At 34.3% G+C, this 14,474-nt stretch overlaps 1 protein-coding gene across 5 annotated transcripts in view; it reads right to left on the bottom strand.

The window, feature by feature from the left end:
* Nucleotides 1–3,788, bottom strand: part of LOC122568672 (thrombospondin type-1 domain-containing protein 4-like) — a 29,996-nt gene extending 26,208 nt beyond the window's left edge. For 2 of the 5 annotated variants that reach the window (XM_043728724.1, XM_043728743.1), the window contains exon 1: nucleotides 3,447–3,788. In XM_043728724.1, the coding sequence (XP_043584659.1) occupies nucleotides 3,447–3,452 (6 nt within the window). In that variant the 5' untranslated portion in view covers nucleotides 3,453–3,788. Of the gene's footprint in view, nucleotides 1–3,131; nucleotides 3,409–3,446 lie in introns of those variants that run through there. The other 3 variants (XM_043728679.1, XM_043728687.1, XM_043728706.1) reach the window with 2 other exon arrangements.
* Between the last annotated feature and the right edge of the window lie 10,686 nt (nucleotides 3,789–14,474).

Genomic DNA, 14,474 nt, shown 5'->3' on the forward strand with positions numbered 1-14,474 from the left:
GATTACGTGGGTTATAATTTCAGCCATTTATATCGTAAACACGAGTTTAATCGGTTAGTAGAGATAGAAAAGTTACGAGCTCGATCCATAAATGTAAGATTTTTTTCTCCTGAAAGATTATTTTATGTATTTTATACTTGTTCGTTTTCGTGTTGCTCTATCTTATCCATTGATGAAATTAATTCATGGTTGCATATCTGTTTTGAAATCATTCATTCACCATGTAGATCATATTGACGCTAGGAAATATAAATTGCCGTGATATAATAAAAAAATAAGAAATGTCGACCGGAAAGTTGTTAAACAAATTTGTAAGTGAGAACAATTTAAATGAACACTCGCGCGGTACGTACAACATTGTTTAATATTTACTTATATGTATATTATTGGTTAACACTTGTGAAGTGTTACACTGTGTTTGTAATATTCATATGAAATGTTTAACGAGTCGGAAAACACGCTTTGTTGATTTTGCAACTAGTCATTCAGTGATCTTGGCGTAATTAAACTATTAGCTGATTATTTAAGTGGCGATGTATGCGTGCATTAATTACGGACTATTACCAGCTAAATATCGCACGTTAAGTGCGCTGTAAGTACACGATAAGTAGCCGCGTTGCGGATGAATATGAATTATGGGTTATGCATGTATTCGGTAGCTGTCTCTATATGTCGTTCGAATGAAATGGCGCCACAGAATACGTTAATGGCGCAATATTTCAGAAAACGAGCCGAGTATCGATCAAACGATGTCGTAATACGAAGACAAAATATTTAATTAAACGGAAAGTTTCCGCATTTTCGATGAGATGTTCGATGGTTATAACGTGCTACTGTTGATTAGCAATTCGAAAGTAATTATGTATTTTCATTAATTTGATAGCAGATTTTTCTATTCATCTTGGTAACATGTAGTTTAAAAGATTTAATAAGCAATTTGAAAATATTTCTTTAATAATGCAAAAATTTTATGATTAAAACAGCAAAAATTAAATAATTACGTTTAAGAATACTCACATTCGTATTTGATTGCTACGTATTTAGATTGTTACAAAGTCATGACTAAAAGAATAAAGAATTCAAAACTTATGTAGAAGTCAGCGTCTTTAAAATTGTTTCACGCCCAAATAACGAAGTTCCCGTGAAAGCTGATTTTAACATATCAATCTTGTAAATATAATATAACAGTATTTAACGCGATGAAAATGCAAAAGCTTTCCATTTAATCTAATAATAATGGTTCTTCAACGATACTTCTTCAAATTATTAAAATAATTTCTAATTTTCAAATAAATTATTCCATTAGTTTGTCTTCTAATTACGTTATTATATCGTGTAATATATTTTGATGAATAACAAGATTGATTCATATAATCATCATTAAACTAGAATCTACGTGTTAATTACATTACAAAGTGGTGTAGAGCCCCGTCAAACAGCTTCTACTCTTCATTACGCTGTCTATTTTTTCATGACCGATGTTTATGAGACCGCGTTACTTTATTACAGCGAAAACATACCAGAAAGAATAGCACCATTCCAATGGATCTAAGTAAGTAAGTACTTACGCAAGTATCGGTATAACGCGAAGCACCGTTTATTTTTACGATTATCGACCCACTGGGATCGTGAACTATTAATACACGTTTGTGAAAAGACAGATCGGGGGTAAACCGATTTTCTAGAGAGCAAAATACTCATGTAACAGATACTGGATCTTCCTCGTGATATTTGATAGCTACTTGCTTGCGTTTTCGAGATGATGGATAAATTATGGATTTTGTAACAGACTTTAGCTGCAGATTCAATTTAAGAGCACACTGAAATATTTTTCTTTTAATTTTCTTCTAAACTTATCGAGATTCGAAAGAGTTGTCAAAATAGGGTAGTTTCTATCAATCTTAAATTCTTCTTCTTTTTTGTTCTGAATTACGGATAAAACTACATGATATATTTGTAAAGAGTGTAATTATTTAGACATTAGAAAGGTAGAATCGTTAAATTAAACTAAAGTAGGGGAAAGATAGTTATGTAATTACGTTATTAATAAGTATGCTCAAAGTAGTTAACCCGCTATAACGTGATGTAATTTAACACATTGTGTATGGGAGGCGATCATCTCCGTCATTGTATATCCAAACGTTGTTACTGTACTAAATACCATACTTGAAGGCATCATCTAATATTTATGCAAGTTCCATCGCAATGAGATCGAATGAAAAGTAAGCAAAGAAATTGATTTTTCAACAAATACATGCATAATACAGGAGATTTATTGAAAATACTTGAGATTATTTAAACTTGAAAAATGTAACTCTGTATTAAAAGTTACTCAGATATTTGCCCAAATCTTACTAGGCTATGGATATTTATGCAAATTCATACCTTCATGAATGTGAATAAAAAGATTGCAGATTCATTTTACTCTCTAAATTAGTACTTACTCTTACTTCTTGTGTATTCTTGCATATTTTAACTTATTTATATTAATGCATAAACATCCGTGGTCTAATCTTTCTATTAACAAGCAGTCAATTTATGATAATTATTACTCCTTCAGTGATCAGTGAGAAATGATAATTAATTATAATCTTTCCATACCTAAGCAAGTGAGAGTTGGGTTATAGCGGGTTGAAGAATGTTAGTAATTACATTTTACCGTGATAACGTAATGCCTTCCGGGACGTGAGAACGAAATTCACGTGCGAAGAGGGGCACAAAGTCAAGGCCGCTTGCATTCGTCCACGAAAATAGCTGTGGAAGCCGTCAAAGGGACCGTAAATTTAGATTTGTGTGGCACAAAGTGCTTTAAGCTGTACCGTGTATGTTGTGATAGAAAAAGAATCTCGTGGTGCCGTGACGGCGCGGAAGAAAAAAGATTATAGCTGTCTGGCAGAAGCAAGGAGGTTCACGTCATAGTTTAGCGGACGCGGAATTCTCTGTCACGTTTCTTTCGGCCTGGCACGCTTTTCAGGAACATATTTGACTCTTTAATGGCTCACGTTCGTTGACACATCCTTTACATATCTTAATCTTGTTCGTTCAATTTGTCAACGATGTTTCTCGACAATAAACTATAATTCTTAGCAACCAGAAATATAAAAACCAACTTGTTACGGGAATCTGGTTACCTTTGAACTTTAAACGTAGAATTCGATTCGGGTGATAAGTTGGCTAGCCGATACGAAAAAAATCGTGTCGAGCATGTACCAACATAGAATCTGGTACAACCCCACAACCCCAATGTAAAAAAAGATCGAATACAAGAGATCAATCTGTTAGGTCGATCTTAAAATTCCTATGGAACGTCTAGCATGAATAAAATAGTTAGGAAAACACTACGCCTCAGTTACATCAAATTCCTCATAGAACAAGATATGATATTATATTCTTTATAAAACAACTACAAAAAGAGATTGTTATCAACACAAAACACAAAGTATCACCTGCATCGAATTGTTTCTCAGTTGAGCGAATTTATACAAACAGATGAAGAATAAAAATTTCGTCCAGGATTTAAACCAATTTTAACCACTTAATTATTTCATACTCGTGTTCTTTATTTTCATACGACACTCTTTCAAATTATTCCCGCCGAAAAGTTCACGAAAAATTTAACGACGTACAGTACGATGTACGGAGTTCACGATGCGCACTGATCGGTTGCTCAATCTTTGAGAAAATGAGAAGCTGCAGCCACGGTAGCGTGCCGCATGTTACAGAATACCGAGAGACGAGTTTCTCTGTCGTGCTTTACAGAGGTGTCGTGCCGAACTGACGGCTCCCGTCGGTGGAGGATCGACTTTATACAGCGGTGTGTCTCGCGCTGCTCTATGAACGCAGCTTTAGGGGGCCTCCACCTTTGTCTGTCACCTGACCACACCACGCTTCCGATCGCATCTCTTTTCGATCCTTCCTTTTCTTTCGCGCTTTTTTTCTTCTTTTTTCGCCTTTTTTCTTCCTCTTACGTTTCTGAATCACTGTGCTTTATCGGAATTCAATTAAGGGCTATGTAACACGGATCGAAACGGTAGAGGAAATCGGCGAATTATTAAGCGGAATGGAATTTTGAGAGCTTGACTCATGGAGTTTTTTAAAAGCATATAATAGCAGTTGAGAACGAAGCCTTTTAGCCCGATCGATTTTCTACTGTTTTTTATTTGAATCATGGGTTTACTATGTATTTTTATTCTCTTTTTCTAGATCCTCTGTTTTAGATTTAGCAAAGCTGGGTTATAACGTAACTGGCGTTTTAGTTTCCAATAGTTTAACGACCTATGTACTAAAGATTGACGACCTACACACCAGAATTGAAGATAATAAATTAAAAGCAAACAGCTTAAATGCAGAACTGACAGATTAGTTTTAATCAGCTCATTCTATAGTGACAAGATGCAAATGAGAACAGAAAGAAAACAGCGTTGTCCTCTTTCGCATGTACCTTTTCTCGATAATGGATTTTTAACGCTGGGGAGTGACTGGATGCAGCTCATCGGGAGTAAAAGTAGCAGAGAATTAGGTGGTCCTTATAATGGTTGTTTATCGCGAAAGAAGCTTACACGAATATATAGTCGGTTTAACCGGCTTGTTTGTTGTATCGCGATCACTTTTTTGTAAACTCTTCTGACTAGGTGGTAACCGGAGGGTTAACTAATTTTAGTTCCATAATCCACGACCCACTAAAAGGCGTGCATCGCTGAAACCAAATACCGAAAGATCCTGCCACATCTTCGTCAATTATCGGACCTCGAATTTCGCTTTGTCAATTTATCCGCGTACTCTGCAACATACGCCTAAAAAATTAGTTACCTGTATATTAATTAATTAAGAAGTGTTGCTTCTAAGATTTTGTTTAAAGTTTAAATTAAGACTTCTGGGAATATTTAAAATGAAAGTAATTTACATTTCCAAAGTCATAAAATAACTTTAGACTTCTCGTTGAATAAGTAAACAAATTGATTCATTGATTGTTTGGATAATATCGATTGCATATCTCGAACTTCATTTTAATCCAATTACATTTTTGTTTCATTCAAATATCCATTAATTAATACGAACAGATATTATAGATCACTTCCATAGTAAATATTCCTTCAACAGTTTTCATAGTAATCTTACTGTTCACCAACAATTTTATTTCTATAATATCTATCAATTATAAGAGAATTCTTAATATGAACAATAGATATCGTCTTGAATTTAATACACGTCTACTACGTTCGTTTTTACATCGACGTTGTTCATTTCAGTGACATCGAAAATCGGCTCTACAAATATCGTTCAATAATATCGGAAACCGATGTCACCGCGTCTAGTAATTCTAATGCCGGGTTCTAATGTATTGCGCGAAACGGAGAAGCGACGATTCGATGCAACGTGGTTAGTTCCCTCGCTCTCTGAAGGAAAAAGGGAGCATACCGAGCAACCGGTCGTAAGAAAAGATCGTGTTGATACGAAACATGGATATAATGCGTAATCGTAGTTATAGACGAGTTCGTGAATAACGTTAAATATTTAAGTATATTATCGATTGCATCGGTATCATCCCTCGAACCGGTGCTTTGTGATCTCGCCTGTGGCGAATCGATCGATTTGATAGTTTGTTCTTCCATCGAAAAATAGGCAGTGCCCCACTTTCTTGGTTAAATTCGTTTCTACTTTGTTTTTATATCGTGATAGAATGTTATAATATTTGGTTAGAATTACGCGTTAAGCAGAAGTCTAGTTTCTTATTTGAATAATGGCTTTAGATTATTTTCACATAAGAGGTATTATTTTTAACGGTGCAATGTTTACATAAATTTTACTGTTCAGTCCGTTTTAATTCCATATAATTTCTGAAAACTATCATCCTTTTTTAGAATTGAATTGAATAAAAACTGTCAAGCTCGTGGAATTTTTAGTACAATAAGATATTAAAATTAATTTGGAAGATGCGATAAGAATAAACGTTAACGATAAAATTAAAAGAACAATTATTAAATCCTAACAAGCGCGCGCTCGTCTCGTGATTTTTATTACGTTAATGAATATCTACATCGAAAACAATATTTGCCACGCGAACGACACATTTCATGAGCACAGCGTCATACATCGTAACACGATACTAATATGAAATATGACGCTAATATTTCACACTACTCAAACTCACATACGCACATTGGAATTGCGCCTCTCTGTATTGTGACACTTCCACCTATAGTGCAATATACATGTAATAATAATAGCATCACAATGGCTTTTATATGTCGGATCCTCTATTACCTAACCTTCACGAAATTTACGGGTTGCAGTATGCCACGAGTGTATACTTTGCAGACTAATGCAACACTGTTTAGCCGTCGCAAAATGTCCAGACCTCCAGTGTTCTGTTTCTCTTGAATAATTTATTACCTAATCGAGCCTACTATACTGAAATATATCATCACGAGTGTTTGTACCGTATTTCGAGTGGCTGATATCGATGTATCATCCTCCACAATGTTTCCGTTGAGCGTTTTATGTCAGCGTTCCCAAGATGTGCCATTTCGATTGGCCACAGCCAAAATAGGCCATAAAGAAGCCACCAATAAAATCGAATATCCCCATAAAATCCATAAACAACTCTTACCGCCAATCATGATCTCAAGCTACAAATAGTAGGATTGGTACATGCATGAAGGAGATTTATAAACAAAAGAATATGGTAATCATAGGAGAAAAACATAATAAATATATTTTTATTGATTTTTTATTCCAGTGTCATGAGTAAAAATGATGAGTATGAGTATGATATGGTATGAGTAAAAAAGTAGTACTTTATTATGATGTAGTTGAAAATGAAAACAATTTGTGCCCTATAGCTAGAAGTAGGTAGCCGATCTTTATGGAAATTTATATTTTAAGTAGAGATTTAGTTTACTTATTAAAAGTTGTAACGAATACTCTACTATATATATTCTACACATTCTGTACGTTCTATTGTAAATTCATAAAAATCCGCAGTGTAACTATGTCTTCTAAAAATAGTTTATAAGTTAATGTTTTGTAAAAAGCCAAAGATATAAGAACTATTAAGATAGGCAATATATTTAAAATTATAAAGATGATGAACCATTTTTAGAACCATTTTTTAAAGAGCATACATTTTTAGTTGCAATCTCCAATAAGACAATTCTGTTAATATCAGATTTATTGACAATTATACATATCAAATTATGAAGTTACGGTTTAAAATACATTTTACATTATAAAATTGCTTTGCCATAAAGAATGCACCGGAAACTTACCCTGTTTTCCTTCTGTAGTCTTCAAATTAATCAAACCAATTTGAATTCGTTAAAAACTATCACGTCACGTTTTATCCATGTCCAACATGAAACGGTCGATATTATTGACGTTGGATCAATTACTCTCTAATTCGCTTCGAAATTATGATACATGGATCAATGGGCCTGCTTATTACGTATCTGTTCCAGTTCTCGGCTGGATAGCTGATAATCAGGTAGCCTGTCGATCTAACTCGCTTTAATTCGACAAAATTCAAATCGTAAAATCAACGCAACCAGACCTCGTCCTGTTTCTGCTCGATGGATTAGTCTACGCGTCGTCGGATCCGAGCTGAAGGATCGGTAATTAGCGATTTCTCAGTGGTGCCGATCTAATTTTCCAGCGAACAAATTATCGAGTGGCGCGTAGATAGAATTAGCCGCGTCGGTCTGGTTGATATCGCTAAATTGCTGCATTCCTACGAGACGTTCGGAGTGCATCTCCCTCGTTATATCATCATCGTTCATCAGCCTCTGGTCTACGCGGCGCGCCGTATATGTATAAATATATATATCGCGTTTGGATCATCCTCTTGATCGCTAGACGCAGGGTTAAGACGCATTTCGGAACGAATTTTGGTTAACCTACATGGTAATACCTTTCGAAAATTTATTTCGTAAAATTATCTGGCGCGTAGGTAAAAGTAACGAAATATTAAGATCTTCTGATGGAGATCCAAAGGAGTTGTCATGTACCTGTATAAATTCAATGTGGCTTCTTACAGGAAACCTGTTTTAAAAGTCGCTACGTTGTCAATTAATGTTATATTACTAAAATTATCTTTGTACTTCATGTTGCAGACAAACATGCTTTTTATCCCCTGCAAGATTTAAAAACTATTATATCTTTAACTTCCATAAAACTTCGTCAACTTATCGATTAGTTTTAAAAGTGTTATCTTAATTTCTAATCATGTAATCCTATTAGCATTCTCCTACATAGTTTTGAAAATATACATAAAGAAATCGCTAATTCAATTTATTTTAATTTATTTTAATCTGGCAATGGATGAAAACGATATTTTGTAGATCATAATCTAATCTTAGATGTATTTCCGTTATATCGTTTATTACACTGTAAGTTTCAGAATTCTATAGACCGAGGTGCAACGTGCATCAAGATCTTTCTTCATCCATTAAAGAGTATTAAAAAAGAATATAAAGATGTAGAAAGTATAGTGGGCAATGGAAAAAGCATAAAAAATGATAAAACTGAAAAGACAGCAATAATACTCGTACCAGGATAATGAAGCAAAACGACGTATAGGTGCTATGAATGATGATCAGATACAAATTTAGCTGGCTGAAACTCAACGAGATGAAAGGCCAGCAAAAAATGAATCTTAGGTAGAAGAAAATTAAAGTAGGACTTGATGCAATAAGAAAATCAGATGAGATCAAAATCAGATTCGCCTTGATGACATTCGCGATTAACGCGGTTCTTGTAGCAAATGGCGTGAACGGAATGGCGTTTCTATAGAAAGCATTTCAAACATCGAACGACATAAATGAAATATTTGTCCGTTTTTTTTATCGATAAAAGGGTTTACAGTATTAAGTATTACAGTACAGTATACAGTATTAAGATAATAACGACTCTTGGAAAAGATAAGTGAAACAAAACGTAGATATTATTTATGAAAATCGCAGACATTTTCTTTAGATTTATTCCATACCTCTCGACGATGGAACGAGATATGCTATTACGCGCAGTATCTATACGTTATGTATTTTACAGATCGAATATTTTCTATATCTTACTCTATTCGAATTGATTGCACTTAGGAAATCGTATTTTCGACATATTTATGTTTTGCAGATTTTATATCACATATGTTGGTCAAAAATAGCAAACCGCTCATTTATTTTCTTCTTTCTCTCCCTCTCCCTCTCTCTTTCCCTCTCTCTCTCTCTTTCTCTCTCTCTCTCTCTCAGAATATTAATACGCGCTTTACCTAACTAGTTTTTTATTCTAGTTTGTTTATTGGGATGGCTTAATGACTGTGTTAAAAGAAGCTGCTGGATACCTACAAGTTGGATGCAAGCAATAAAACTTTATGGAAATCGAAATATGTACTTATGATTGCGAACATGTGTTCAACTTGTCCTTTAACACTTAATGATTCTAGTAATAGTCTAATGGTAACATATTTATTCGATAATCGTAAGGTACTACATAAAAAGTTTGGAAAAAATTGAATCCGGAAAAAACTGATGTGTTTCGAAAAAGTACAGCACATTATATTACACATAAGTTGTCATAAGAGAAAATCTGTGAATAAAATAAAAAATAATCTACAATATTTAATAGTTGTTTTCTTACTAAACTCAAGTTTCATTTACCATTAATTATTAATCGCAATCATAAATTATAATGATTAATCATTAATATCCTGTTATTCTGCTAGTCACTCTATTATTTTATTAATTATTTTATTATTTTATTGCTCTATTAATCACGATATTTGTGTCACGATATTTTTAACCGAGTAAACTTCTTCCTGCTCGAAAGTAATTGCTAAATCGCATTAAAACAGTTAGATATAATTATAGCATAGTAAACCTAGTAGCTACCTGCTTTTTTATCATCTCGACAGGGGCAGTGTCGTTGACTCGATGACACGATCCATTTGGATCATTAATGTTACGTCACAATCGTTCCACTGAAGCGAGAACGACCGATTGATTTACACGTTGAATAACGAACGAAACAGGAGCGAACTGTGCTCCACGTCGATCACGAAATATTGCTTCCATCCTACCGTATCTAAATGTCGAATCGTCATTCAAAACATTCGTAATAATTTAAATACGTCAATATTGCATTAACCAGGACTCGAGAGATCCCTGATAACGAAGTCACGTCTCGTAAGATAAATATTTTAAATTATCCTGAACACGACGTTAAACGTGCAAAATATTAGCAGACAATCTTCCTTTCGCTAACAAACTTTTAGTTAATAAATTAACTTTCCATTTTGACACTGAATTGTCTCAACCGCTATTAACTATCTGATATTTTGTAGTCAAGTTGAATGCTAATAATTAACATTTTATATCCATCGTCTGCGTTTCTTCCAGAAATTCTTCAAGATTACGCGCCGGTGACTGTTTGCCGATCAGCAGTGATAACGCGTGTAATTTATTATGTTGTAAATTAATGTAATGACGGAGGTTCCATTAATAGAATAAGCTAGGCGCCATCTTTTAAACAAGACGATTTGACGATTCTCGCAGAAGCTTTCATTATGCAATTCATGTTTGCTCCTTGCTTTTTACTATAATCCACCGCACTGTAATGACTATACCGACTGGTATATTTAAAAAGAAAAACATTCTTTGGGATCCATGCTTGCATGACCTCTTTTCGTCATTAGAAAGAGCAAAACACGGTGTCGGAATATATTCTTTATACTCTGCATATCTTTGCACATTTAAGTTTCTCAAGACTGTATAAAATTTGCAATCCAATGTTTATAAAGAAAAAATTATTGCGATTGAATTTATCCATAATTTTTTGATTAAAATACATCTTGTCGAAAGCAAATGTTGTTGAAATGCAATGTTCGGCTACTTTCGGACAGTAGTGTCACTTTGTATAAATTTACTCGTCCGTCAAAGAAGTAACACGTGCATCATCACCCAGCATCATATACCTTGAGGGACACTGAATTCGTTTTAATCGTGACTACCGTTCACGAGGTAGCTATCCTGAAATCAGGCAATTTTTTTGGACATCGAGATTAGCAGCTTCAGTTTCTACGATGAATCCGGTAGATCGACATAAACTGCAACCGCATACGTATCATTCAGAAGCCCAGATTGCAGTAATTGCTCGCAATTTACCTTGCAAATCGCATAAATAGTTTCTTTGTGCCGGCGAGCCGTACAACTTTTATCAGCGTAACGCGCTTAGAAATATCTTGACGGGATGCAGCATCCGTGGTTGCTCCAATTTTTCTAAGATTCGCTGACTGTTATTTATTAACGCGTGGAAATAAACGGGCAATTCATACGCGTTAATAACATCCCAGGCATAATTCATCGCTAAAATCCGCTCTACCAACAGCTCAATCGGTGCTACAGCGGTTTAATATTAGGCGATGACCTAAACATCTAAGGTATTTTCAATGCGACACGACCAAGCTACGTGGAACAACGTCAATCATCTTCGTGCAAGAAAATTTCCGTGCTTGGATGTCACTACACTAAATAAAAATTATAACAAAAAGTGGAAGCAGTTAAAAAATACTTTATTTGAGATATAAAGTGATAAGTGAAACGATAATCACGCCCACTAGAGTTTGAAAAATACGTGAATGTTACCTTAGAGTATCGTGGTATGTGTTGATATCGACAACGTTATAGATTCAGGTAAATACTATTATTAAGTCATTCTTCGTGTCTTACTTGCAGTGCTGTTATTCAGAATAAAATAAAATCTACTTTAAACATCTAAACCACTTCACTATCTCGTCAAATTTTAATAGGTGACTATAATTTAGACTGTTCTGAAAGTTTTAATACTGCGTTAGAATAGCGAACCTTTATAGTTCTCTAGCCTAACTGTAGGAGATAGGGAGCTCAATCTAAACATTTCAATGGTTTATCTATAATGTGAGAACAGTTCGAATGTATAAGCAAAACGTTTGCGCCCTGCCATTAATTGAATCCCTTATTATTTCACAATCTTAGATCTACAATCTTTACTTTGAAAGATACTTTTGAAAATAAATTCTTATAACACAAGACATCATTTGGAAGGGTGTTCTAAATCATTGTACCTCAGAAATATTCTCCACTCACGAATCACAATAATCAAAAGCCATCAAAGTTCAACTCCGTATGCTTTCAACGAGTAAAAGAATCACGAAATAAATTATTTCTTAATTTCACAGTGTACATATTGTACATTAAATCTTCTAATCCTCTTAACATTTAATATTTTGCAACCTACAATTTGGAAATAAGATATTCGAAGTTATTAGATGTTTTACAAATACGAAAAAGACATATTTCTTGTTAATTCCTTAAGAAAATAGAGGATCAACATTAAAAATCAGCGACTTTAAAGATCCCAGGACGATTTCTCAAGTCACTTTCCAAAAGTTTTCTAATCGCTTATTTTTCAATCATTTCAAATCAAACATTTCCTTAGAAATATCTGTCGTGATTTGATTTTTATAAAAGCAGCGTTCAACCAGAAAATCAGGACACGTTGTTGGCTTCTCGTCAAAATGAAAAGAATTGACCCGTAACCTGTGCCTATAGAGTTGCGTCACGTCGCCGATCTTTGCAGAAACGGTGGCTCGATCGATCGCATGAAAATTCCTGGAGGCGCTTTCACGTCGAAACCGCATTTTAACGAATATACGAATACCCTGGTTGAACATCACGTCGGGCGTGTGCTACTTTTGTGACGTCGATGCCGAGAGCGCCATTTAGCGTCATTAATAGAGTTGCATCAGCGTCGAGTGCACGGTGATACATCGATAGGAGTGGTTCGGCAAATAGATCGGGGCTGAAGATATATACGTACGCAAGGGAGAGAGAAAGGAACACACCCATTTAAGCTTCGACGTTTCTGCACAATCGTGCTCTGCCTACAGGGTGATCCATGCGAATGTTTTCTATTTCTTATATTGTATTATATCGATATAAGTAACGAATTTTTGAAGGTACAGTGGAAGCGTAGGGAATTATAAATATTAATGATTATTTGTTATGATTTTTCGTAATTTTTACTAGCAATTGTAATGTGATCATTTTTAAACGAATATCTGCAACATTATGTATTATAATAGTGACTCACAAGAATATTTGTTGAAAAAATATTTAGAGACTGAAGGATAAAATAATGTATAGTTGTCTTAGATGGACAATTTTTCATTACAAGACAGTGTAAGATGTATTCTTTAAAAATATCAGGGACTTTGTTTATAAATAGATATGAGTACAGTAGACTTTATCCTTTATTCTTGTCTGTAGCATTTGTGATATAGTGTCGTTTCACAGTTGTAACTTATTAATCGACAGTTGTTATCCACACGTTTCTAACACGCAGACTTTTATAGCGAAATTTGTCATATGCTTATTACGAATCAAATTTCGCAAGTCGAAGCATTATGTCCAATGGACTATGAAAAAATATAATATATATTGCTCTTTAAATTGTACATAAATTATACGCTTGACAAATTATATCGTTGTCCATGCTCCAAGAATTTCAAATAAATCAAAGTAGGATCAAATGCTTTTAAAACGCCTCTACATCGAAGCTCTTTCCCTTTCAAGAACTCTGAATCAATTAGAGTACTAATTCAAATTTTTTGCAATTTCTAAATTGATCGGCGCGCCACTTTATTCCAGTTTCCAAGTTCCAAGAATCTTAAAATAAATATATGGATTTTTTCGCCAATCTTGAATACTAAAATAGTTGGTTTCGTAACACCACGTCAAGTTTGACGCCGTAAAAATTTTTATTAAAATAAAGTACAATATTCCCTCATAATTAGGTACTGCAAAACGCTTCTTCTTATCTCGAAAAATTTGCTTCAAACGATATTAAAAAATTGACTATTTTATGACATAACGATAAATCTAACCCTTTAACAGTTTTTATTGGAATGAATTATCAAAAATATTCTGATATCTACCAAATCAATCTTCTTCAATATCGCCCGAAATTTAAATTTGCTTATCATTTTCTTACATTTAGGAAGCTTTGATCGAATCATTTTAGGAATCGTATCACGTAAAAATTATTTCTCAATCGTTAACCAATTGCTACATGAATAAATTTGTTCGAGACATCGCGGAAGGAAAGCGGTAGAATCAGAAAATCGGGGATCGATCGACATATACATAAATCGTTACCGAGACGGCTGGTAACAGGGGGAGTGGGGAAAGGAACGGGACATTAAGTAAAAACGAAAGCACGCAGTGAAAGCAAACTCGTAGGACCATGTAAAATACACGACTGATAATAATTACAGCGTTGAGTTGTAAAACGTTAATAGGAAACATTAGATATCGTGCCGAATGGAGCGAGATCAAAACAGAAGTCGTGCGTACGTGCCGAGTAATTTTCTTGAGTAATTCAGCCTACACCAGCAGGTCACTATTGTTTGTTTATTAACAACTTGTATTCATGTTTCACTGTATTAG

The sequence above is a fragment of the Bombus pyrosoma genome, linkage group LG1 (assembly GCF_014825855.1).
Source record: "Bombus pyrosoma isolate SC7728 linkage group LG1, ASM1482585v1, whole genome shotgun sequence".
NCBI lineage: Eukaryota > Metazoa > Arthropoda > Insecta > Hymenoptera > Apidae > Bombus > Bombus pyrosoma.